We start from the raw sequence: 23,245 nt of genomic DNA, 5'->3' as shown, positions 1-23,245 counted from the left end.
CCAGACAATAATACCTGGAAAATGTTGTAAGGAGGACCACGTCGCAGCTCGGCAAATGTCGACAGGAGACAACAATCTAACTTCTGCCCATGACACTGCCTGAGCCCTAGTGGAATGAGCCCTAACTGACTAGGTAATGGCTTCCCAGCATCCATGTATGCAGCCGAGACTACTTCCTTATTCCAGCGAGTTATTGTAGCCCATGAGGCTGGCTCTCCCTGCCTAGTACTGCTTGAAGAACAAACAGGCAATTCGACTTCCGCAAAGGCTCAGTAACTTCCAGATATCTGACAATATGCCTCTTGACATCCAAGGTTCGTAACAGATGACACTCCTCTACATCTCTCTCTCTGTCCAGAGACAGCAGGGATACAGACTGATTCAAGTGAAACTCAATGACTACCTTTGGTAAAAAGGAACAGTACGCAGTTGTACCGCCCTTGGAGTCACCTGGAGAAATGGCCCCCGGCAAGACAAGCCCTGCAGTTTGGAAACCCTACGCACAGAACAAATTGTCACAAGGAACACTGGTTTCAAGTTCAGCAACCGCAAGGACAGAGTACGTAGCAATCTAAACATAGAGCCTGCCAAAAAATCCAAAACCAAATTAAGACTCCATAGGGGCAGCAGAAACCACAAAAGAAGGACGAAAATGTTTCACTCCTTTCAGAAAATGGCCACATCAGGATGAGCCGACAAGGATCCATCATTTACCTGAACACCGAAACAGGCAAGAGCAGCTACTTGAACCTTCAAGGAATTGAGAGCCAAGCCTTTATTCAAGCCATCCTGCAAAATTCCAAAATGAGTGGAATCCTGACCAAGGAAAGGAAGAGTACCTCGATCCTCACACCAGGCCTCAAACATGCTCCAAACCTGCACATATGCCAAGGAATTGGAGAACTTTCTAGCTCTTAGCAAGGTGGATATCACTGCCGCAGTTTATCCACATTTCAGCAAGCGAGCCCTTTCAAGGACCATACCATAATACAAAATCAAGTTGGATCTTCGGGAAGAACAGGTCCCTGCTGTAACAGATTCCTGTGCACTGGAAGTCAAAGAGTCAAATCCACCAGGAGCCTCTGGAGATCTGCATACTACAGTCTCCTGGGCCAATCTGAAGCGACCAAGAACACCATCCCTCTGTGGTGTTCGATCTTTTGAATCAGTCTGCCCAACATGGGCATGGAGGAAAGGCATACAGCAACTTGCTTTCTGGCCACTCCTGCTCAAGGGCATCAATCTCCAATGACTTCTTGCTGCGGTTGAACAAACACAGAACTATTGCAATGAGCAAAGTCACCAACAGGTCTAGAAACGAGAGACCCCAGCAATTCCAAAGCAGCTGAGACGCCTTGTCTGACAACGCCCACTCTCCTGGGTCCAGACTCTCCCTGCTGAGAAAGTCTGGTCTTACTTTGTCTTTGCCCGCAATGTGCAATGCTGAGATCATCTGGAGAGCACCTCTGCCCATTCCATAAGTTGACCTATTTCCTGTGACATTTCTTTGCTTTTGGTACCTCCCTGTCGATTGATGTAAGCCACAGTCGTATCAGTGTCCATTTTTCGGACCGATTGACCCTGTAGCCTGTTGCCGAACTGTAAACATGCCAACCAGACTGCCTTGGCTTCCAGCTGATTAATGTTCTAGAGAGGCTTTGTACTCGTGCCCTTGTGTTGTCAACTCCTGACAGTGAGCTCCCCAACCAAGGTGACTTGCATCCATTGTCAGTACTAGCCAGACCGGTGGGATTAGGGTAACTCCCTTCCTTAGATGATCTGCCTGCAGCTAACACTGCATTTGGGAGGAGACCTTCATTGGCGGGTGGAGCCAAATCAAATAGTCCCGAGACTGAGTATTCCACTGAGACAGCAGGGAGTACTGAAGTGGACACATATGCGCGGTACCACTTCCAGGGTTGCCGCCAATAAGCCAAGTACCTGCAGGTAAGACCATATGGTCAGGTGCAGAGTGTTCAACAACAGACAGAGTTGAGCTAGCAACTTCTGAATTTGAGCTTCCAGCAGGAACACCTTGCCCAGCTTCATATGGAACTGAACCCTGAGGTATTCCAGCTACTGAGTCGGCTGAAGACTGCCCTTGGCTAGGTTCACCACCCAGCTGAGCTCTTGCAAGAGGGAAATCACCTTGTGAGTCACCAGGCAGTTCTCTTCCGGTGACCTGGCTCGAATCAGCCAGTCGTCCAGTTACGGGAGTATTAGGATTCCATCCTTTCTCAACTCTGCCGCAACTACTACCATTACCTTGGAAAGAGTTTTGGGAGCGGTAGCCAGACCAAAGGGCAGCACCCGAAACTGAAAGTGGTGCCCCAGAACTGTGAACCGCAGAAAACATTAATGTGAAGATATGCTTCGAACAGATCCAGGGAGGTCAGAATCCCCCCGACTCCACGGCCATTATAACCAAGCATAAGGGTTTCGTGTGAAAACATTTCACCTTTGAGGTCCAGGATGGGACAAAAGAAGCCTTCTTTCTTTGGCACAATGAAATAAATGGAATATTGCCCCATATTTTCTTGAGACATGGGCATTGAGACCACAGCCCTCAGACTGAGGAGCCTTGCCAATTTACTCTCCACTGCCCACTTCTTCTGCGGGGAGTGGCAGGGGGACTCCATGAACATGTCCTGAGGAACACTGTGAAACTCCATCGCATATCTGTCTTGCATCACTTCCAGAACACATTGTGATTTCAACCCACCTCTGATAAAAGAGAAAGAGGAGTCCCCCTATCTCCTGTTCCTGGGGATAGGTTGAAAAACCTTCATTGAGAGGCTCAGGAGGTGCCACTACCAAAGCCCGGGCCCCTTCTGGGTTGTCTGGGATGAAAGAACTGAGATCTGTCGAAAGGTTGAGTCCTTTGAAAGGTCGCCCCCTTTAGGGTTGAAAACATCTGTATCCTCAAGCAAGACCTCACATGTTAAAGGAGCGCTGCATCTGCTTCTTATCCTCCAGCAAATGAGGAACTGGAGATTTTCCCCTCTTACTGGCCAATTCCTCCAACTCGCTCCCAAATAAAGTGAGTTGGGAGCGATTTGGTGAGGTTAGCCTCGGAGACCGTATTGGCCAACCAATTTCTCAACCATAACTGATGCCTAACCACAACTATAGAAGCCACCCCTCTGGCTGAAGAGCAGCCCAAGTCACAGCCTGCAACTACCAAGAAGTCAGCAGCTGGTTCCATAACTGCCCTGGAGCTTACCCCAGAGCCAACAACCTTCTGGGAGAAAATCAAACAAGAGTGAGCCACCAGGGAACAATAAGAAGCCATCTGCAAGGTCATTGCCACAGCTTCAAATACTTGCTTAAGGATAGTCTCAATCTTTCTATCATGAGCATTCTTTAAGGCCGCTCCTCTTTCCATGGGAATAGTGGTCCACTTGGAGACCACACACACATGTGCATCTACCTGCAGAAAATGTAAGCGCTCCCTTACCACTGGATCCAGAGGGTACAGGCCTTCCAGAACCCAACCCCTATGAAATTAGCCTCTGAGGTGCCCTACTCAGGATCAATCAATTCTTGAATGGCTTCCATCATGGGGAAAAAACAAGAGGCTTTATGCAAAAAAACCAAGATGGAATTTTTCTTCGGCTCGGATCCGGAATCTGCCCCAGGAACCCTGAGCATTTCCAAGGTCTGGGACAGCAGAGCTGGCAGATCATCTCTATAAAAGAACCATAGCATAGTTCAAATCCTGGAGGAATTTCATCATCCTCAAGAGATTCAGGATCAGCATCATCATCCATGCCATCCGGATCTCTATCCGGAAGTCCCGCTGTCACTCTAGGAGTACTTCAGTGCTTAACAGAATGTCCAGGCAAGGTTCCTACCTGCACCTATGCTCTGGGAGCATTAGACAGGGTTGAAGACTGCGCCTGAAGAAAGATTGCAACCCCTGGAAAAATTCTACCCATGAAAAAGTAGAAGTATCCAAACCAGGAGGCATCTGAGGCGTACTCACTGGGCTACAATCCCCTGCTGAGAAACCTTTTAGAGGAGGTCCAAATTCAGGTGCCCCACTTGAGTTGTCTTTACCCAGACCTACATCCAGCTGGGAAGAATTAGGTTTAGTGAAATCTGAGGAAGATAAATCTCCCTGATTCTCCAAACAGTGCTGGCATAAGTTAGTTGGCTGAGATGTCCTAATATGACAGGCAGTGCAAAGAGAAAGACGCTTAGGCTTCTTAGGTATAGACGCCATTATGGCCGACAGTACGCTGAGTGGCGGCTGGAGGCATGCATCTAGCTGTACTTTTTTAATACATTTCCAACTTAGGAACCCAAAAATTAGGTGCCCAACATTTAGGCGACCCATATCTAGGCGCCTAACTAGGCGTCCCAGGCTTAGGTGTCCCAAAGATAAGTGCCCAAAACACTTAAGCGCACAGTACAACTTGTGTACACAGGTAAGTGCGCGGCCACTACGGCACTGCGTAACTTGGACGCACAGACTATAAAGCCTGACTGTGCAGCCAAAAACGGCGCACAACCTTGGTGCACAGCTAGACACACGTGTCGAACCAACAATCTTGTAGAAGGCAGCCTGAGAAAGCTTGTGAAATGCCATTATGGACTACCACGCAGTGCACAGCAAAAAAACCTCGGAGCAGGGCCTAGCCTAAGGAGGCTGCTCAACCCGCCAGGCTGCCCATGTCCCTTGACCTCCCACGGAGCTGGACAAATGTCGGAATGGCGCACCAAGCACGGAGACAGGGGGAAGGAGGAAGCCCTAAGCAACAAAGGCCTCCTCCTATGTATATTACATTATTACTTTTTTTTTTAATTTATTGGAGCTCAGCCTTACCTGGCTGAGCACAGAGAAGATCTCCGGTTGCGGGGAGAGAGGACATGAGCCATCATCACCGCACTTGGTTTCCTGCACTCACTGCCTTTCAGCTGCTTAAGCAGCTAAGTCCATGCTGGCTGAAAACCAGATACCGGACCAAGGCACTCATCTAAGGGACCACGGAAATCACCTCAGGAATTCTCAACTGGGGGAGGAACCATTTGTTATCACCACAGGAGAGTGGGGCAAATGTATTTCCTTAATTCTCCTTTCTCAAAATGAAGCAATCCCCAGTAGGGAGATGCACGTCCATCATCTGCTGGAGACAGAGAATACTGGCAGGCTGATGTCATTGCAGGGGTATATGTACTGTGAAGTCACTTTGCTCCTCCATCTGCTGGTAGAAGTGCATAACCAATTTGTTCTGGATTCATCTGACTGGACGCTAAGAAACAGAAGTTTATGTTTCCTCCATGCCATATATATGAGTTGTACATTTTATTATGGTTTTATGTTATTTTAGATTATATACAATTGTATTCGTTTGGCTTAGGTATTTGTATTTTATTATGTTAGTTGTATTTTCTCTTGTTTATATTTCTTTTATTATGTTATTGGCTGGTCCTTGTTTATTTATGTTAATTTAATGTTGTAATGTATTTTGGCTTGTTCCACACTGGGGGCATTTAATTGCAAACAAGCAGGTAAAACTTTAATAAATACAATGAAATAAATTAAACAAAAATGTATAGATATCTCTAGATGTACTAAATCAGGGTGTACCTTTTTCAGTTAGTGTGCAATACTGGTGCAACCTGCTGTGGGACTTGGGTCCTTTTTTCCCACCTTGCCAATATGCTACTGGCAATCCTAGAGCTCAAAGCCTGTTTTTGCTAAGACACAATAGCCCTGGGAGCAATATAGTAACACAAAAATGTAGCCTGTGCCCTGGGTTTAGGAAAAGTAAATCTATGAACTAATTTCCAAGACATCCTTACTCATAACCATCACTGATATCTTGTCTGGGTTTTACCAGCTGTAAAGTGCAATTGTTTCTAAAATTTGCAGGAACACACATTCCACACTCACCAAAGCAAAACTGAACCTTTGGCCTCTGTTTTGGAGTAGCGATGCTAACCTGAAAAATAATAGCAAGAATAAAAATAATAACTATGTAAATGGTAAACAAAAAGGTTAAAGCACATTAATGGTAATGATTGAGGGTCATAAACTTAGATTGTTGACAGCACCGATTACCCAACTTATTGCCAACAGGAGGCACAGCCCCCAAAGTCAACAAAAAATGAAGTCCCATGGATGAGGTCACCCATTGACTCAGTAATTCCAGATGGTGCCTGAACTCATGTCCCACCAAACCAGATGATTAATTATATCATTTAGCTTTGTAAGGAATATAGTATAATTAATCATCTGGCTGGGAGGGTGGACATTACAAACCAAATTCAGAAGATCTTGGAATAGCCTAGTGGTTAGAGCAGTGGACTATGAACCAGAAGACCAGGGTTCAAGTCCTGCTGTCGCTCCTTGTGACCTTGGGCAAGCCACTTTACCCTCCATTGCCTCAGGTACAAAAACTTAGATTGTAAGCCCTCTGGGGATAGAAAAATACCTACAGTACCTGAATGTAAACCGGTGTGATGTCTCAATTGAGATGAATGTTGGTATATAAAAGTAATAAATAAATAAATTTGCATCAATGATGGATCATCTTAAGGAATGTCCCAAGCTCTCCAAAATTATTGCCCTTTCTTGCTGATATCGCTTTCATCCAGTGGGTATAAGTTATTGAAAGTCCATCACTCAGTGGGTTTAAGCACTAAGAGGCTGGAAATTAGGCAGGGTATTTGGGGCCACCTATTGGATGACTTTGGAAGGGTGTGGGAGAGTAAGTTTGTGGAACTCAGAATGGGGCTGGAGTGAAATCACAGAGTAGTGTGCTGTGCACAGTCCAAAGTGAAGTTTAGAAGAGATCACCTGAAATTCATTATACAGATACAAAATCTTGTCAGATCCTGGGAAGGGGTTGGCTGGTGAGCCACCTGAACCACTAGGGACTGCCACTAGGGACTGCCAGAAGCCATATCCATACAGCGCAGTCCTGAGCCATACAGTGACAGATATGATCCCTCAGAATCAGCCTGATCATCCAGACTGAAGGCTGTCTGTAACAGAAGTTATGGTCATGAGGAAGGAGCAACAAGTCTGTAGAAATTTCAAGGAACTTTTTTGTTTACATCTATAAAAAAGAAGGCTATCAGAGAAAGAATTAAGAAACTGCCTCATTTTAAAGAGCATAAGAACATAAAATATGCCATATTGGGTCAGACCAAGAGTCCATCAAGCCCAGTATCCTGTTTCCAATAGTGGTCAATCCAGGCTACAAGTACCTGGCAAGAACCCAAGAATTAGATAGATCACACGCTACTATTGCTTATTAATTACCGTCATGACGCAGCAGAAAGTTTCATTAATCAGATTTCACCAACTCTGTACAAGTGGTAAGAACTTTGCATACATACTACAATGATCTTTGAGCACATGGTACGCTTCTTAAGGTGGTCTGTTATGATCATTGTTACATCCATCCATGCTGTGAGAATCCATGCTCCATACACTTTTCCTTCCAGTATCTGAAGCTGCTGCTAACACTAAAACCAGTGTTCCCATTCTCACACAATAAGCTCCTGGTGGGCATTCGCCCACACTGAAACACCTAGGAGTCCTACTGTCCTGCTATAACTAATATAAGAACATAAGAACATATGTTTTGCCATTCTGGGTCAGACCAAAGGTCTATCAAGCTCAGAATCCTGCTTCCAATAGAGGCCAATTCAGGTCACAAGTTCAATAGATTCCATGCTTCTTATCCCAGGGATAAGCAGTGGATTTCCCCAAGTCCACCTTAATAATGGTTTATAGACTTTTCTTCCAGGAAGTTGTCCAAACCTTTTTTAAACCCAGCTACACTAACAGCTTTTACCATATCCTCCAGCAGTGAGTTCCAGAGTATAATTATGTGTTGAGTAAAAATGTATTTTCTCCTATTTGTCTTAAATGTATCACCTAGTAACTTAATTGCATGTCCCCAGTCTTTGTATTTTTGAAAGCATAAACAACTGATTCATATTTACCATTCCAATCCACTCATTAATATCCTTTTCGTAGCAACAGAAGACCATAAAGATATAATGGGCACAACTGCGGTTGATTTTCTGGGATTGATGAACCTGTGAGATCACTGACACTGTTATCCACACACAGCTTGCCAACTGGCACCCTTATGCAACTTAAGCCCTACCAGATCCAACTAGTCAAACAAGTAAGAAAAGAACTGCAGAGCAATTTGTATGATAACATTTTTTCTAAAAACAATTTTACTCTAGATCAATAAGTTTGATGGGAAAAAGTTATTTTTAATCCAAGTTTGGGTTAAACGTATAAGTTTACTGGGCAAAACATTATTTCAGTTTCTACAGATATAGTTTCTACAGATACTTTGAAAATGTGGTTGCTGTACCTTGAATGGTTTGGGAGGTAGTGGGGCTAATATATAAAAAAAGCTGATTTCCTAAATTTAGGCTTCTAAATTAAGTGCTTATTTTCAGCCAATTTTTAGAAGCCTAAGTTTTCAGCTGAAAATTCACATGAAGTTCATATTCAAAAGCATTTAGCTGGGTAACTCAGAAGTTAGTTGGCTAAATAAATATTTTGGGCAGGAATTTACATATTATATATATATATATACTTCCATTTCATTTAATGTTTTTTCAGGATCAGTACTGATTTTTTTTTTGTCTGTAGATCCCAAAAATATTGTTTAGCCATAAGAAATATCTAATTTCAGCCTAGATTTATCATTTCGCTATATTTAAAAGGGCAGGGGGGGGGGCGCAAAGGTTTGCAGCTGCGCTGAACAGTTTCATCCCCTGGCGCCAGTATTTCCAGCGCTTCTGTCAGCAATAATGTGCAAATCATTATTACCTGCAATGCTACCGGCCGCTCATTTTACTAAACCCCACCCAAGCTCCTCCCATTTTCCTCATTTACATTTTTTTAAATAAATCTGTTTATTTTAGCCAACAAACAAAGAACCAAATCTAATACATAGCAAATCTTGCCAGCAAATCATGACAGAAAAGATATCCCAAGAAATAACAACCTTAGGCTCAAACATCATTTTACAATAATAACAGAAACCCCAACACCCACACTCCACATTCATACCCCATTCACCCACTCACTCCACCATCCGAGGCTGGGAAGCTAGTACAAAGCCCACCTTGGGTGGATCCAGAAAAATGGACCACGTCATACTTCCTTAAAAATAATTTCCCAAAGCAAGAAGTAGCCTTTAAGAATTACAAATGACCTTTTTGGGAGCAGATCTTTCTGCTGCAGTTTCTCAACTTGCACAGTGCTCTGCATCAGCGCTTTCCAACACGCAAACTCAGGGGCATCACTAGTTTTTCAGCATGACAACACACTTTTCTTAGCAAGCAGCAGTGCCGATGCTAGAAACCTCACCCCCCCCCCTGCAGGAGCCGGAAACTCCTGTCCATAATATGAAAGTATATTAACTTCCCGGACCAAGGAACTCCACTGCCCAAAATCTCATCTAGGAGGTCTGAGACTTCATCCCAGAACCCTTGTAGCTTAACCTAGTCCTTGAACATGTGACATAGAGTTCTAGTGTGGGTGTTACATTTAATGCAAGAGTCAGATACCTAGAGCCGCATTTTAATCCCCAAAGCCCTGGTAATATGTACTCTGTGCAGCAATTTAAACTGGATTGTTCACAAATCTGCAACCAGGAGATATTTGTGAATCAGCACGAAAGCCAAACTCATGGATTCCACGTCGATCTGTTCCCCCAAATCCTCACTCCACTTCACTGCTAAATGCACCATATGGGAGGAGGACAGGAGTTCTTTTAAATGAGAGGCCCATATTGAAATTTTATTAAATCTAGGTGCAGTGTCGAGAAAACTATTCTCCTCATCCATAACCCGAGACAGCTCTCCAGCACAAACACTAACCCCATATTTGTGGGTCCTCTGAAAGGCCAAGAATTGACTATTTGGCAACTCCCATTCAACCTGTAATTGCTGAAAAGAGAACCAACAGGGGATATCCAGGTCCACTAAAGATGCCAAATTACACAGCCCTTTGCTAGCCCTATCTCGAAACACAAAACACTGAAGTCCAGGCAAAACCTCCGAATTCCCCAGCAAGGTAATAGAAGATGACACCCGAACATCACGGCCCAGGAGCCCATGCCACCACACCCACACTTTCAGAACAGCTGCCAACCAGAAGACAGAGACCCCTAAGGAATTGAGAGTATTCTGCTGTGCATGAACCAATTTGATTGGCAAATAAGGAGAGTCCTCTCATCCAGTAACCCTTCCACATCAAACTTCCCTTTGCCCGAGACCCATTCCTGCAGAAGGCAGAGAAGACAGGCCGCATTATACACTTGCAGATTCAACAGACTAATCCCACCCTTCTTCCTGTCCAGTCTCAACACATCATAGCGGATCTGCGCCCTTCTATTATTCCAAACAAATGAACCCAGTAGCAACCGGAACTTCCGTACCCTGCTATTGTCAATCCAAAAAGGCAGCAATTGTAAGGGGTACAACACATTGGGGAGAACAACCATATTAACCAAAGCACTTCTCCCCAACAATGACAAAGGTAGAGATTTCCACCACTGGAAAAGGGCTTTTATCTTATCAAAAATCGTATCAAAATTAAGAGAGCACAGTTCCTCCTCAGTGCGAGTTAGTCAAAGCCCCAAGATCCGAAATTGGTCCCTAGCCCATTGCAGCGGAAAAGGGCCACCCATCTATCTATCAAGTTAATATGTAAGGGAAAAGCCTCAGATTTATCATAATTAATCCGCAACCCAGAAAAACCCCCAAAATCAGTAATCATGCCAATAATCTCCTGGAGACACTTTTGCGGATTGCCAATGAAAAGCAAGAGATCATCCGCAAACATGTTCAACTTCAGTTCTTTACGTTTAATCCAAATTCCTTGAAAAGAGGACAAACTATGAAGCTTGATTGCCAACGACTAATAGACAAATCCCAGCATGAAAAGCAAGGGAGTTAAGGGACACCCATGTCTGGTGCCCTATCCAAGCTCAAAAACATCCAACAAAGACCCATTAACATTTACATTAGCGGCCAGTGATATAAAAGGCACACCCATCATAAAAAAAGAAGCTCCTACATTAAATTTCTACAACACCCACTGCAAATAGGACCATATAAGCCTTCAAAATATTAGAGTTCGCCAACATCCTCCTAACAAAGCCCGTTTGATCAGGGGAGATCACACTCCCTATCACCACATTCAACCGAGAGACCAGGATGGCTGCCAAAATTCTTATGTCCTGATTCAAAAATGATATGGGCCTATAAGACTGGGGCAATAAAGGATCCATGCTGGGCTTAACTAATAAAGTGAAGGTCACTAATTTATGGCCCACTTGAACTCCCCCTTCTCCTGTATCGCATGAAACATGTTTTTGGGTGGGGTGAGACAAAAATCTCCCAAAACTTTGTAAACACAGGCCTGAACCCATCCAGCCCCGGTGCTTTCACAAGCTTCAAACACGTAATAGCGCTGCAGATCGCCCCCTCAGATATGGGAGCACCCAGTACCTGCTGATCACTATCACTCAACTGAGGCAATGCTAGTCCTTGGAAAAAGGACCCCTTGCCAAATTCATTGCTACCCTGTTTCCCCGAAAATAAGACATCCCCCGAAAATAAGACCTAGTAGAGGTTTTGCTGAATTGCTAAATATAAGACCTCCCCCGAAAGTAAGACCTAGCAAAGTTTTTATTTGGGAGCCTGCCCGTCGCACAGAACACCAGAGCATGCAGCTGTGATTTGTTTTACCCTGCAGGAACTAAAAAATGAAATTTCAGACCTATTAGTAAAAATTTGTAACTTATCATTAAAATCATCCATTGTACCTGAAGACTGGAGGATAGCAAATGTACCTGAAGACTGGAGGATAGCAAATGTAACCCCAATATTTAAAAAGGGCTCCAGGGGCGATCCGGGAAACTACAGACCGGTTAGCCTGACTTCAGTGCCAGGAAAAATAGTGGAAAGTGTTCTAAACATCAAAATCACAGAACATATAGAAAGACATGGTTTAATGGAACAAAGTCAGCATGGCTTTACCCAGGGCAAGTCTTGCCTCACAAATCTGCTTCACTTTTTTGAAGGAGTTAATAAACATGTGGATAAAGGTGAACCGGTAGATATAGTATACTTGGATTTTCAGAAGGCGTTTGACAAAGTTCCTCATGAGAGGCTTCTAGGAAAAGTAAAAAGTCATGGGATAGGTGGCGATGTCCTTTCGTGGATTGCAAACTGGCTAAAAGACAGGAAACAGAGAGTAGGATTAAATGGGCAATTTTCTCAGTGGAAGGGAGTGGACAGTGGAGTGCCTCAGGGATCTGTATTGGGACCCTTACTGTTCAATATATTTATAAATGATCTGGAAAGAAATACGACGAGTGAGATAATCAAATTTGCAGATGACACAAAATTGTGCAGAGTAGTTAAATCACAAGCAGATTGTGATAAATTGCAGGAAGACCTTGTGAGACTGGAAAATTGGGCATCCAAATGGCAGATGAAATTTAATGTGGAAAAGTGCAAGGTGATGCATATAGGGAAAAATAACCCATGCTATAATTACACGATGTTGGGTTCCATATTAGGTGCTACAACCCAAGAAAGAGATCTAGGTGTCATAGTGGATAACACATTGAAATCGTCGGTTCAGTGTGCTGCGGCAGTCAAAAAAGCAAACAGAATGTTGGGAATTATTAGAAAAGGAATGATGAATAAACGGAAAATGTCATAATGCCTCTGTATCGCTCCATGGTGAGACCGCACCTTGAATACTGTGTACAATTCTGGTCGCCGCATCTCAAAAAAGATATAATTGCGATGGAGAAGGTACAGAGAAGGGCTACCAAAATGATAAGGGGAATGGAACAACTCCCCTATGAGGAAAGACTAAAGAGATTAGGACTTTTCAGCTTGGAGAAGAGACGACTGAGGGGGGATATGATAGAGGTGTTTAAAATCATGAGAGGTCTAGAACGGGTAGATGTGAATCGGTTATTTACTCTTTCAGATAGTAGAAGGACTAGGGGACACTCCATGAAGTTAGCATGGGGCACATTTAAAACTAATCGGAGAAAGTTCTTTTTTACTCAACGCACAATTAAACTCTGGAATTTGTTGCCAGAGAATGTGGTTCGTGCAGGTAGTATAGCTGTGTTTAAAAAAGGATTGGATAAGTTCTTGGAGGAGAAGTCCATTACCTGCTATTAGGTTCACTTAGAGAATAGCCACTGCCATTAGCAATGGTTACATGGAATAGACTTAGTTTTTGGGTACTTGCCAGGTTCTTATGGCCTGGATTGGCCACTGTTGGAAACAGGATGCTGGGCTTGATGGACCCTTGGTCTGACCCAGTATGGCATTTTCTTATGTTCTTATGTTCTTATCACAAACCAGCATAACCAGACAACTATTCAGAATATAATAAATGTTCATTTTTTGGTTCAACAATATATGTGAATTCTTCTTCATGGAAAAATAAGACATCCCCTGAAAATAAGGCCTAGTGCATCGTTGGTAGCAAAAATTAATATAAGACACTGTCTTATTTTCGGGGAAACACGGTAGGACCAGCCGCATATAACCTTTTATGTCTCAAAAGCCATAAGAATATGCAGCGTGGAAGAATGTGATTGTGAGTCGTATTGTATGTGGGACACAATGCCTTTAGCACGGGAGCCGGACTTTACCAAATGGGCCGGCAAACTGCCTGATTTATTGCCCCATTGGTAAAGTTTATACTTAAGGTACAGCAAATTTTGCTTAGCCCTCGCCTCCAAAATAGTGTTAAGCTCTCTTTTGGCAGCAAACAACCTCTCCTTTGACTGCTGCGAAAGCTCCTGCAGGTGCAAAAGCTGAAGTGCTGCAATTTTTTTAGTCAACTCCAATACTCTGGCATATATGGCTTTTTAAATCCTGGCTAAGTAAGCAATAATGTGTCCCCGCAAAACTGCTTTTGCAGCATTCCAAACAACCAAAGGATCAGTGTCAGGAAGCAAATTAAACTCAACATAATCCTTTCATTTACTGTGTAAATATTCCCCAAAATCTTTATCATGGTAAAGATGCGTGGGCATTGAACTCCTCCTAGGCCCAGGATTTAGCATCATCCGTCAGCACCACCACAGCATGATCCGAAAATGGGACATCTCGAATAGAACTGGAAAGGAGTGTATTTCAGAGGCTAGAACATAATCAATACAAGAATAAACATTAGGTACATGAGAACAGAATGTAAATTACGTGTCATCCAGGTGCAAAGAGTACCAGCTATCAACCAGTTGCAGCTCTTGATACACAAACCCCCACCCCAGTATCCTTTTGGTTCTTTCTAGGGGTCTTAGCCGGTTTGCAATCCAGTAATGGGTTATCTGTCAAATTAAAATCCTCACCCAAAATAATGGCATAACCTTCCCAAGCGACTAACTTCCCCACCAGATTCGTGAAAAACCCATAAGAGTATTGATTGGGAGCATAGATGTTTGCAATAGAACTTTCCGTCCCTGCATCTGCCCCGCAATGATAACAAACCTGACATTCGATCTGTAAAGATTTTTTCCTTCACAAAAACCACATTTTTGTGGATAAGAATCGCAACTCCCCTCTTCCTAGCAGAGAAAGAGGAGAAGAAGCACTGAGCAACCTATTCCCAGCGCAATTTCTGATGCTCCCCATCTTCCAAATGGGTTTCTTGAAGGAAGGCCACACTTGCATTGCCCTTCCTTAACTCAGTGAGCAACTTTTTTCCTTTTCATAGGGGAGTGCAAACCATCTACATTAATGGAGCAGATAGTGATTGTGGTCAGGATCCATCCCCAATGCTGTTCACAAGGCCACTGCAGTCAGGAACTTTGGGGATGGGACCCCCCAATACAGGTCTCCCCCCAAATCCTCTAGAATCTGCTTCCCAAAACCGAAAAGCTCCCCCTCACAAAAAAATAGTCATCCACGCACACACATTCACATACATCCGCACCAAACAAACCCCCACCCACCCAATACCAAAAAAATACTCTACATCCCCTGAGCAGAGAAACCACCCCCTGTGTCTCTGGTGAAGAATCTTAGATCTGCAATCTTCACCAACAAGCAGTTGCAATGTTTTAGTATAAGCCAGGTAAGTCTGTACATGGGGCCCTAGATAGGGCCATGTCGTGGAGTGCAAATGAGCCAGAAGCCAAAACAAGATCATCTCTGTTCGATAGCCTTATCTAGGCTTAGGGGCTTCCCACAGTCCATTTCTCAAAGCAGGGGCCTCCCAAAGCCAGCAGCACATTGGAACTTGCATGGATCCCAATCCCTGGAACTCGAGGGGGCCAGACGCAAATCTGTTCACCAGGCCTTGACAAAGCCCTCAAGACTGGCCTGTCATCACAGATGCACCAAGGAAAAATTAACTCCAGCAGCAACCTTTTTTCCAAGCTGCAGCCCCCCAGCTAAGCAAGGGAGAATATAGAAAAGAGCACAGTTCCCAATCAAACTGCATAGTACCAACAATAAGAAGGGAGGGCAGCAGGGCCGGTAAAGAGAGTGTCCTTGAAAGTGAAAACAGATGCTTGATCTTTCAACCCCAAAGCCCGGAACATGTAGATGAACATTGCAAACATCAACGTATGAGGCATAACACACCAATTGCTTGGAACTTCGGAGATGCTCCAGCCCAGCTCAGCAACCCAGAGACCGTATAGAGCAGCCAATCCAACAGTGAGATGTGCTCCTAGAACAATAGAGGACCTGGCATTCAGCAAACATGGCCTCTATTCAACAAAGCTGGGCTGCAAACTCCTTGGCCTCAGCACCAGTGGCCAAGATCCACACTTTCCCATTGTAGAAGACTTTGAGCCAAGCTGGAAATTGCAAGGAAATGCGCACTCCTTTGTGAAACAGCTGGGTGCAATGCGGAATGAACTCTTTGCGGGCAGCCAGGACCCTAGCCGAGAAGTCTGGAAACAGGAGCAGCTCGCCATTCTCATAGGAAAGATCCTTTCTTTTGTAGTATGCTCATAGAATTTTTTTTTCTGTCAGTGAAGTTCAAAAATTTAGCAATCACCTGCCTAGGCCGCGCCTGATCCGGACCATCAGCTCCCAACCTATGGGCTCTTTCCACCAAAATCGGCCGGGCCGCCACACTGATTTAAAGCACCTCAGGGAGCCATTTCTCACAAAAATGAATCAATGCCTCTCCTTGAATGGACTCTGGGACTCCCAGAATCTGTAGATTGTTGCACCTACTTCTGTTCTTGAGCTCATCCAATTTACGCTCCAGCGTTTTGTTCTTTTCCCGCAGCTCTACAGCATCTGTCTCCAGCGAGAGCAGATGGTCATCGTGCTCAGACAGCTTGCCTTGCATGCTGCTAATGGTAGAGTTAAAAGTATCTAACTAGTCACGTAGCTCGTCAACCGACATTGGAATTGTCTGCAATTGTTCTGTTAGGGCAGCAGAAACAGCTCGAGTGAGGACCTGCAGCGTCACATCGAATAGGCCGCCGGCCACCGAGCCTACCTCCGGCGCCATTTTTTCTTCACCGCTGCAGGTTTTGTCGCTCCCGTTTTTTTGTGCGCCCAGCCATTTGTGCTGCTGATTTGGCTTCCAGATTGCCAAAGCTGTCTGCCGCTTGAGCCACATAAGAGCATTTTAGTTCTGGCTCTGGAACACTAAAAAAATACATAAGAATGCCACTGGATTCAAGGGAGAGCAGTGGAAAAGAGGCTACTCATGGCGACTTCAATGCCACACCCCTCCACTCATTTACATTTTAAATTCACGATGCGGTAGTTATTGTGTGTGTTAGGGGCCCGCGATAACAGCCCATTGTGATTTGAAAAATGACCCCTTTTTTTTGCTTTTAAGATATAATTTTTTCTTTAAAAATCATTTGATTACAGAAAAACTCTAAAGGGTAGATTTTAAAGAAGTGCGTTCGTGTCCTTGTGCTCACGCTTTCCAGCGCGCACACATGGATGCACTGATTTTATAACATGCATGCACCGGCGCACGCATGTTATAAAATCATTGGCCGTGAGTGCTGGATTTTGTAATCCATGCGATTATGTGTGGGTGGCATGAGAGGCTTCTACAAAAACTAAAAAGTCATGGGATAGGAGGCGATGTCCTTTCTTGGATTACAAACTGGTTAAAAGACAGGAAAAAGAGAGTAGGATTAAATGGTCAATTTTCTCAGTGGAAAAGGGTAAACAGTGGAGTGCCTCAGGGATCTGTACTTGGACCGGTGCTTTTCAATATATATATAAATGATCTGGAAAGGAATACGACGAGTGAGGTTATCAAATTTGCGGATGATACAAAATTATTCAGAGTAGTTAAATCACAAGCAGACTGTGATACATTACAGGAGGACCTTGCAAGACTGGAAGATTGGGCATCCAAATGGCAGATGAAATTTAATGTGGACAAGTGCAAGGTGTTGCATATAGGGAAAAATAACCCTTGCTGTAGTTACACGATGTTAGGTTCCATATTAGGAGCTACCACCCAGGAAAAAGATCTAGGCATCATAGTGGATAATACTTTAAAATCGTCGGCTCAGTGTGCTGCAGCAGTCAAAAAAGCAAATAGAATGTTAGGAATTATTAGGAAGGGAATGGTTAATAGAACGGAAAATGTCATAATGCCTCTATATCGCTCCATAGTGAGACCGCACCTTGAATACTGTGTACAATTCTGGTCACCGCATCTCAAAAAAAGATATGGTTGCGATGGAGAAAGTACAGAGAAGGGCAACCAAAATGATAAAGGGGATGGAACAGCTCTCCTATGAGAAAGGCTGAAGAGGTTAGGGCTGTTCAGCTTGGAGAAGAGACGGCTGAGGGTGGATATGATAGAGGTCTTTAAGATCATGAGAGGTCTTGAACAAGTAGATATGACTCAGTTATTTACACTTTCGAATAATAGAAGGACTAGGGGGCATTCCATGAAGTTAGCAAGTAACACATTTAAGATTAATCGGAGAAAATTCTTTTTCACTCAACGCACAATAAAGCTCTGGAATTTGTTGCCAGAGGAGGTGGTTAGTGCAGTTAGTGTAGCTGGGTTCAAAAAAGGTTTGGATAAGTTCTTGGAGGAGAAGTCCATTAATGGCTATTAATCAATTATACTTAGGGAATAGCCACTGCTATTAATTGCATCAGTAGCATGGGATCTTCTTAGTGTTTCGGTAATTGCCAGGTTCTTGTCGCCTGGTTTTGGCCTCTGTTGGAAACAGGATGCTGGGCTTGATGGACCCTTGGTCTGACCCAGCATGGCAATTTCTTATGTTCTTATGTTCTTAGATATATGCAAATTTCAAACGGCAACGCATCCTGGTCTTCCCCAGTTCCCTCCCAGTCTGCTCCAATTAAGGAGCGGACTGGAGGCCCTTTAGCAGAAATTCTCCCCATTCCACCACCCCCTACAAAAGAGTGAATCCATAACACCAGCAAAGAACGAAAGATGCAAATGAGTCTGCATCTGTGACCGGAGATGATGGAGCTTCTCAAAACCCAAATGGCATCTGGTTATCTGGGTGTCCAAGCTTAGGATGTAGTTGTGTGTGTGTGCAGAACCAAAGAGTTGTAAAATAGCCAGCAAAATATTCCTGGAGGACAAAAACCTACGTCTGACCCCAAGGCATGGATGTTTGAAGAGGTTCTACTCATTGTATGGCAAGTACCTGCTTTGATAAGATTGCTCCTGCCAATGCAAATCTGCTTAAAAACTGCTGAATGTGTTTGGGGGAGGGGATGGTGTTAACGTTGCTTTTCTAAAAAGTATAATGCTTAATTGTCTGGGTACACATTGGGGTCAATTTTCAAAGAGTTTAGATTCCTGACCTTTGGAGTTAGGCTCTTAAATTGGCCTTTTTGAAAATTTACTAGCCCATTTATGTCAGCCACACAAACACACATACATATAATTCTGCAGGCACACATCTACAGCCAGCAGAATACTAAGATTAATTCCTTATGTCAGAATAAGTTGCCCTGAAGTTCCCGGTAAAGCCTTTGCAGTTCTTCTCTCCACGATACCTCCAGCACATCTCCGGTGGCAAACGTCTGCAGCCCCTTTCCCCAGTCCTAGATAAGGCTGCATGAGAGAGAGCAGCCCGGCACAAATCTTTTGTGACCACAAAAAAAAAAAAGGTCTACAATTTATAAATCTGGCCATTTCTAAAATGTGGACGCTGAAACCACTCTTCCGTTCTGCATCTGAGCTTCATTTATAAGCCATGATTCAGCAGGAACAGGGGGAACCTTTGACTCCTCTTGCTGACTCGGTCTCATTAGGGCCCCCCCATCCCCAGCGCTCCTCATTAAGTTATTTTAGTACTGGGCAGTTGGTTTTCGAAGAGGACCTGGTGAATGCGCCCCCACCCCCATCGGCTGAGAATGAGTGTGCTCTTCTGGGGCTACTGAATTGCCTTTAATAAGCAAAATGCAGACCCCTCATAGTGAAGGGGGGAGGAGGATCCCAGAGTGGCAGCAAAATGGGCTGGGAACCAGGAGGCCTAAGCGGAAGTCCTGCTCCTGCCACTGGCATTCATTTCGATCTCTAAGGGCAATGTTATCCACTGCTCTTTGGGACAGGGAATCAATTGCCTTAAAAATGCCAGATACAAAGTAAAAATGGTACATTCTCACTTTGCTTTCTGGGATTAGCTTTCCTCCCTTTTAACTCTTCCTGTCTTCACTTAGAGGTTGCATGCCATACCTGCCTTCCAGAAATATGTAGGCAGTGTGCAAAAAGTCCTGAGTCCTGGAGAGGAAGACGGCCGCTGTCTGAGATAGATGCGAAGAAGGCTCTCCTCACGCAGGATTTCTAAAGTCCATTTCCTCTGCACAATGCAACATACCAAGCGCAAGGCAAAGGTGAGTGAAATTTCCACCTCATCTCCCTTACCGGGGTCATCTCAGCCGAGGATCCAGACCTTCTTCGCGGCAGCATCGGGGACAACGCCAGTAGAAAGAGCCGCTGTAGACGCCGACACGGAGTGGGTGTCGGCGCTACTGGCTGAAGTAATATCTTTGAGTCCTGGCGCTCTGAGTACTCCTTCTCTGCCCCAATGTGAATAGCGTTTTGGCCCCTCCAGAAGCCAGAGAGGAAGAGGAAAGTAAATCGCCGCCTGAAACTCCCTTTATGGAAGTATGGGCAGCAAAGAGATTTCTTCTCAGGTGAGGCCTTCTCCCTTTTTGACAACCAGGGACTCTGGTATTCTGTTAGGAGCCATTAATCTGGGCACGAGAGGTTTGAGCCAGGCTGCAGTGGGTGTAATAGAGCCCAGGTCTGCTACGGTTGCTATACCTTCTTTGGAGAAACCTGTGGAGATTACCTTAGACTCTTTGTGGTCTGCTATAAAATCATTGGAATTTGCAATAGTTAACTTGACTAAAATCACTCTTGATTCTAATCAACGCTTTCTAAATATTGAAAATTCAGTTTCCTTAAATAATACAAAGTTGGAGTCGTTGGAATCTCGGGTGGAAAATGTTGAGGCCTGGCAGTAAAAATGTGTTCGTGTGGCATTGTGAATGGGAAAAAGCTGGAAAACACAGAAAATTCTTTGAAATATTTGAACCTTAGGGTTCTCAGTTTTCCTTATGTGAAAATGATATCACCATATGAAATGTTTAAAGTATACCTTACTCGAGTCTTGACAATGCCATCACAAGCATTACCTGTTATTTCAAAGATATACTATCTTCCTGCCAAGGCTGATACCACAACTGAAAATAAACCAGCAGAGGTTTCTTTACATTTAACACATATACTTGAGTGCTCAATAGAAACTGTAATATCAAGAAGATTAACACTTCACGTTTCCTTTGCGCTTCCAACTGACCGAGATTCTGTGCTGCGCTTGTTCATGCGCAATTGTCCAGCACATTTCCATGGTGAAAAGATAGGGATGAATCCTGATTTACCCAGAACCACCCAAGAAAGGAGGAGGAAGTTTCTTGAAATGTGCCCCGAGCTGTTACCCCAAGGGGGCAAATTCCTTTTGAAATACCCATGCAAATGTGAGATGCAAAACTTGAATCACAAATATGTTTTCTTCGAGTCATCGCAACTCTGTGCATTTCTGGACTCACATACCCCAGAGGCTACAGCAATGGGCACGGAGGATGGATAATGTATCCCGGATGTTTTGTATCTCTTTATTTTCAATGGATCTAAAACCTTGTGGTTTTTTTTCTTTCCTTATATCTGCTTATTGCACCTACTCTCCCAGCATTACCTGAAGTTAACAGATAATAAGGAAGTCATGCCTTATTCATTAATGCAAATTTTTATTTCTTCTTTCTCTTTAAATATTTCTTATATTTCTTATGTTATCTGTATGCAAACAACAGAAGTGATAATTCTTGTTGTGATATTGGAAAATACATAAAATTAAAAATTAAAAAAAAAAAATCCTGAGTCCATGGCACAGGGAGACTGTGCCATGGGACAAGTGATTTTGGCTCAGATGATCTCACTGGCCCAGAAGGAAGCCGTTGCGGTATTAAACCTCTAGTGAATGCATGTTTCATGCAGCAGGGAAAATGCTAAAGAGAGAAGTGGCCTCTGGTTTTCAGCATTGATTGAAGGGCAGGCAGATGGCAACATTAGGCTCCTGCAGTGCTGTGGAGCTGGCAGATGCCTGCAGATGTGGGACAGTATGGGGCAAGCTCCCATTACTGTTGCAAGGTGTACCACTCTCTCTCCCTGAAGCATTCCTTTCTGCAGTTACTCTGTCTCTCCTTTGGCACCAACAAGAAATGAGCAACACTAACCAGAAAGTAGATCACAAGAGTAGCTGTACTTGCCAACAAAAGTCAGCCCAGCATAGAAACTCCAATGTTTTTTTTAGTCATTTGAGATTTACTAGAGAATTGGAAGCTGGCAGACATCTTGGGGACCCCCATCCACCAGCGTGTGAGGATTTCTCTGAACAGCTGTTGATTTCTACTTCTCCAGTACAGACTGAAATTATTAGAGAGTCAAAGCTTTACCAGTAAGCACCATATCAAATAACTATCTCAGGTTACTGGCTCATGGGTAGACAGATCCTGGGGCACTTTTACACACAACTGTATTCAGAAAGGACTTTCTTTTTCCTCTCTATAATCACAAAAGAAAATCTTTTGCCTCCAATCCAGAGACAAATCATCGGTTTTGTAGGGCTCTTAACTCTGGTCAAACTCCTAAACAAGTTGATGAGATTCCATAGTGCAGTGGAAGCACTTCAGATTCACTGAGACTTCAGTGCTTCCTGGGCTGTGACAGTTCCCCATCAGGTGAGGCAGCCTTGTACCTGATCACTCCTCTTTTCCCCTATACATGGTGCACCTCCCAGGTCTCCTTGTCCCCTTATTGCCATTCAGGCGATCCCATATTTACCTTTGATATATAGGTTAGTCGCAAAGATCCAACGGCTTCTGCTCCAATAGGTAAGTTCTGCATGAGAGCATAAAAGGAGGTTAGATGGCAAGCTAAGAAGTACACACCTTGTTTCTCATCAAGCTTGAGAGCTGGGAGACTGGAAACTCTCGTGTCCTCTTACTAGATAACACAAGCCAAGTATCAAATGAGTAGTGACCAAGATTCGGCACTTCCAAGAGAGGCAAGATGATAACATCCATGTAGCTAAAGCTGGGCACTGAATTTTCATTAAATCACTTAACCTTCCTGAACTATAGTTCAGGCTGGATGCTCTACAGGGCAGGTTTGCTGAAACCATGTGATTCATCCATCTGCCTGAGCACCCGAGGTGGCAAATTGGAATAAAACAGTGGTAGGCAACTCCAGTCCTAGAGTGCCACAAGCAGAACTGGTTTTCAGGACATCCATAATGAATATGTATGAGATTTATTTGTAAACAATAGAGGCAGTGCATGCAAATCTACCTCCTGCATATTCATTGTGGATATCCTGAAAACCTGACCTGTTTGTGGCACTCCAGGACTGGAGTTGCTTACCCATGAGATAGAGCAGTGGCTCCCAACCCTGTCCTGAGGATCCCCCAGCCAGTCAGGTTTTCAGGATATCCACAATGAATATGCATGAGAGAAAATTTGCATGTTACGGAAGCAGTGCATGCAAATTTTGTCTAATGCATATTGATTGTGGATATCCTGAAAACCCGACTGGCTAGGGGGTTCCCAGGACAGGGTTGGGAGCCACTGAGACAGATATGAGTTTCAATCTGTCCTAAATTCTGCACAGAGCTGCTTTCTCTGCCTTCATCTAGGGTTGGAAGAGGGAGGGTGGGTGAAAGTT

General features: G+C 44.0%; 1 protein-coding gene across 1 annotated transcript in view; it reads right to left on the bottom strand.

Moving 5' to 3' along the window:
- Nucleotides 1–23,245, bottom strand: part of PLEKHA2 (pleckstrin homology domain containing A2) — a 93,143-nt gene that overhangs the window by 48,424 nt on the left and 21,474 nt on the right. The window contains exons 3-4 of the mRNA XM_029603953.1: nt 22,367–22,423; nt 5,900–5,948 (exon numbers count right to left, since the gene is read on the bottom strand). Coding sequence (XP_029459813.1) covers nt 5,900–5,948; nt 22,367–22,423 — 106 coding nt within the window. The remainder of the gene's footprint in view (nt 1–5,899; nt 5,949–22,366; nt 22,424–23,245) is intronic.

Source organism: Rhinatrema bivittatum, chromosome 5 (assembly GCF_901001135.1).
Source record: "Rhinatrema bivittatum chromosome 5, aRhiBiv1.1, whole genome shotgun sequence".
Classification (NCBI taxonomy): Eukaryota; Metazoa; Chordata; class Amphibia; order Gymnophiona; family Rhinatrematidae; genus Rhinatrema; species Rhinatrema bivittatum.
Note: the sequence above shows the minus strand (reverse complement) of the source record. Positions and strands in the feature narration are given on the sequence as shown.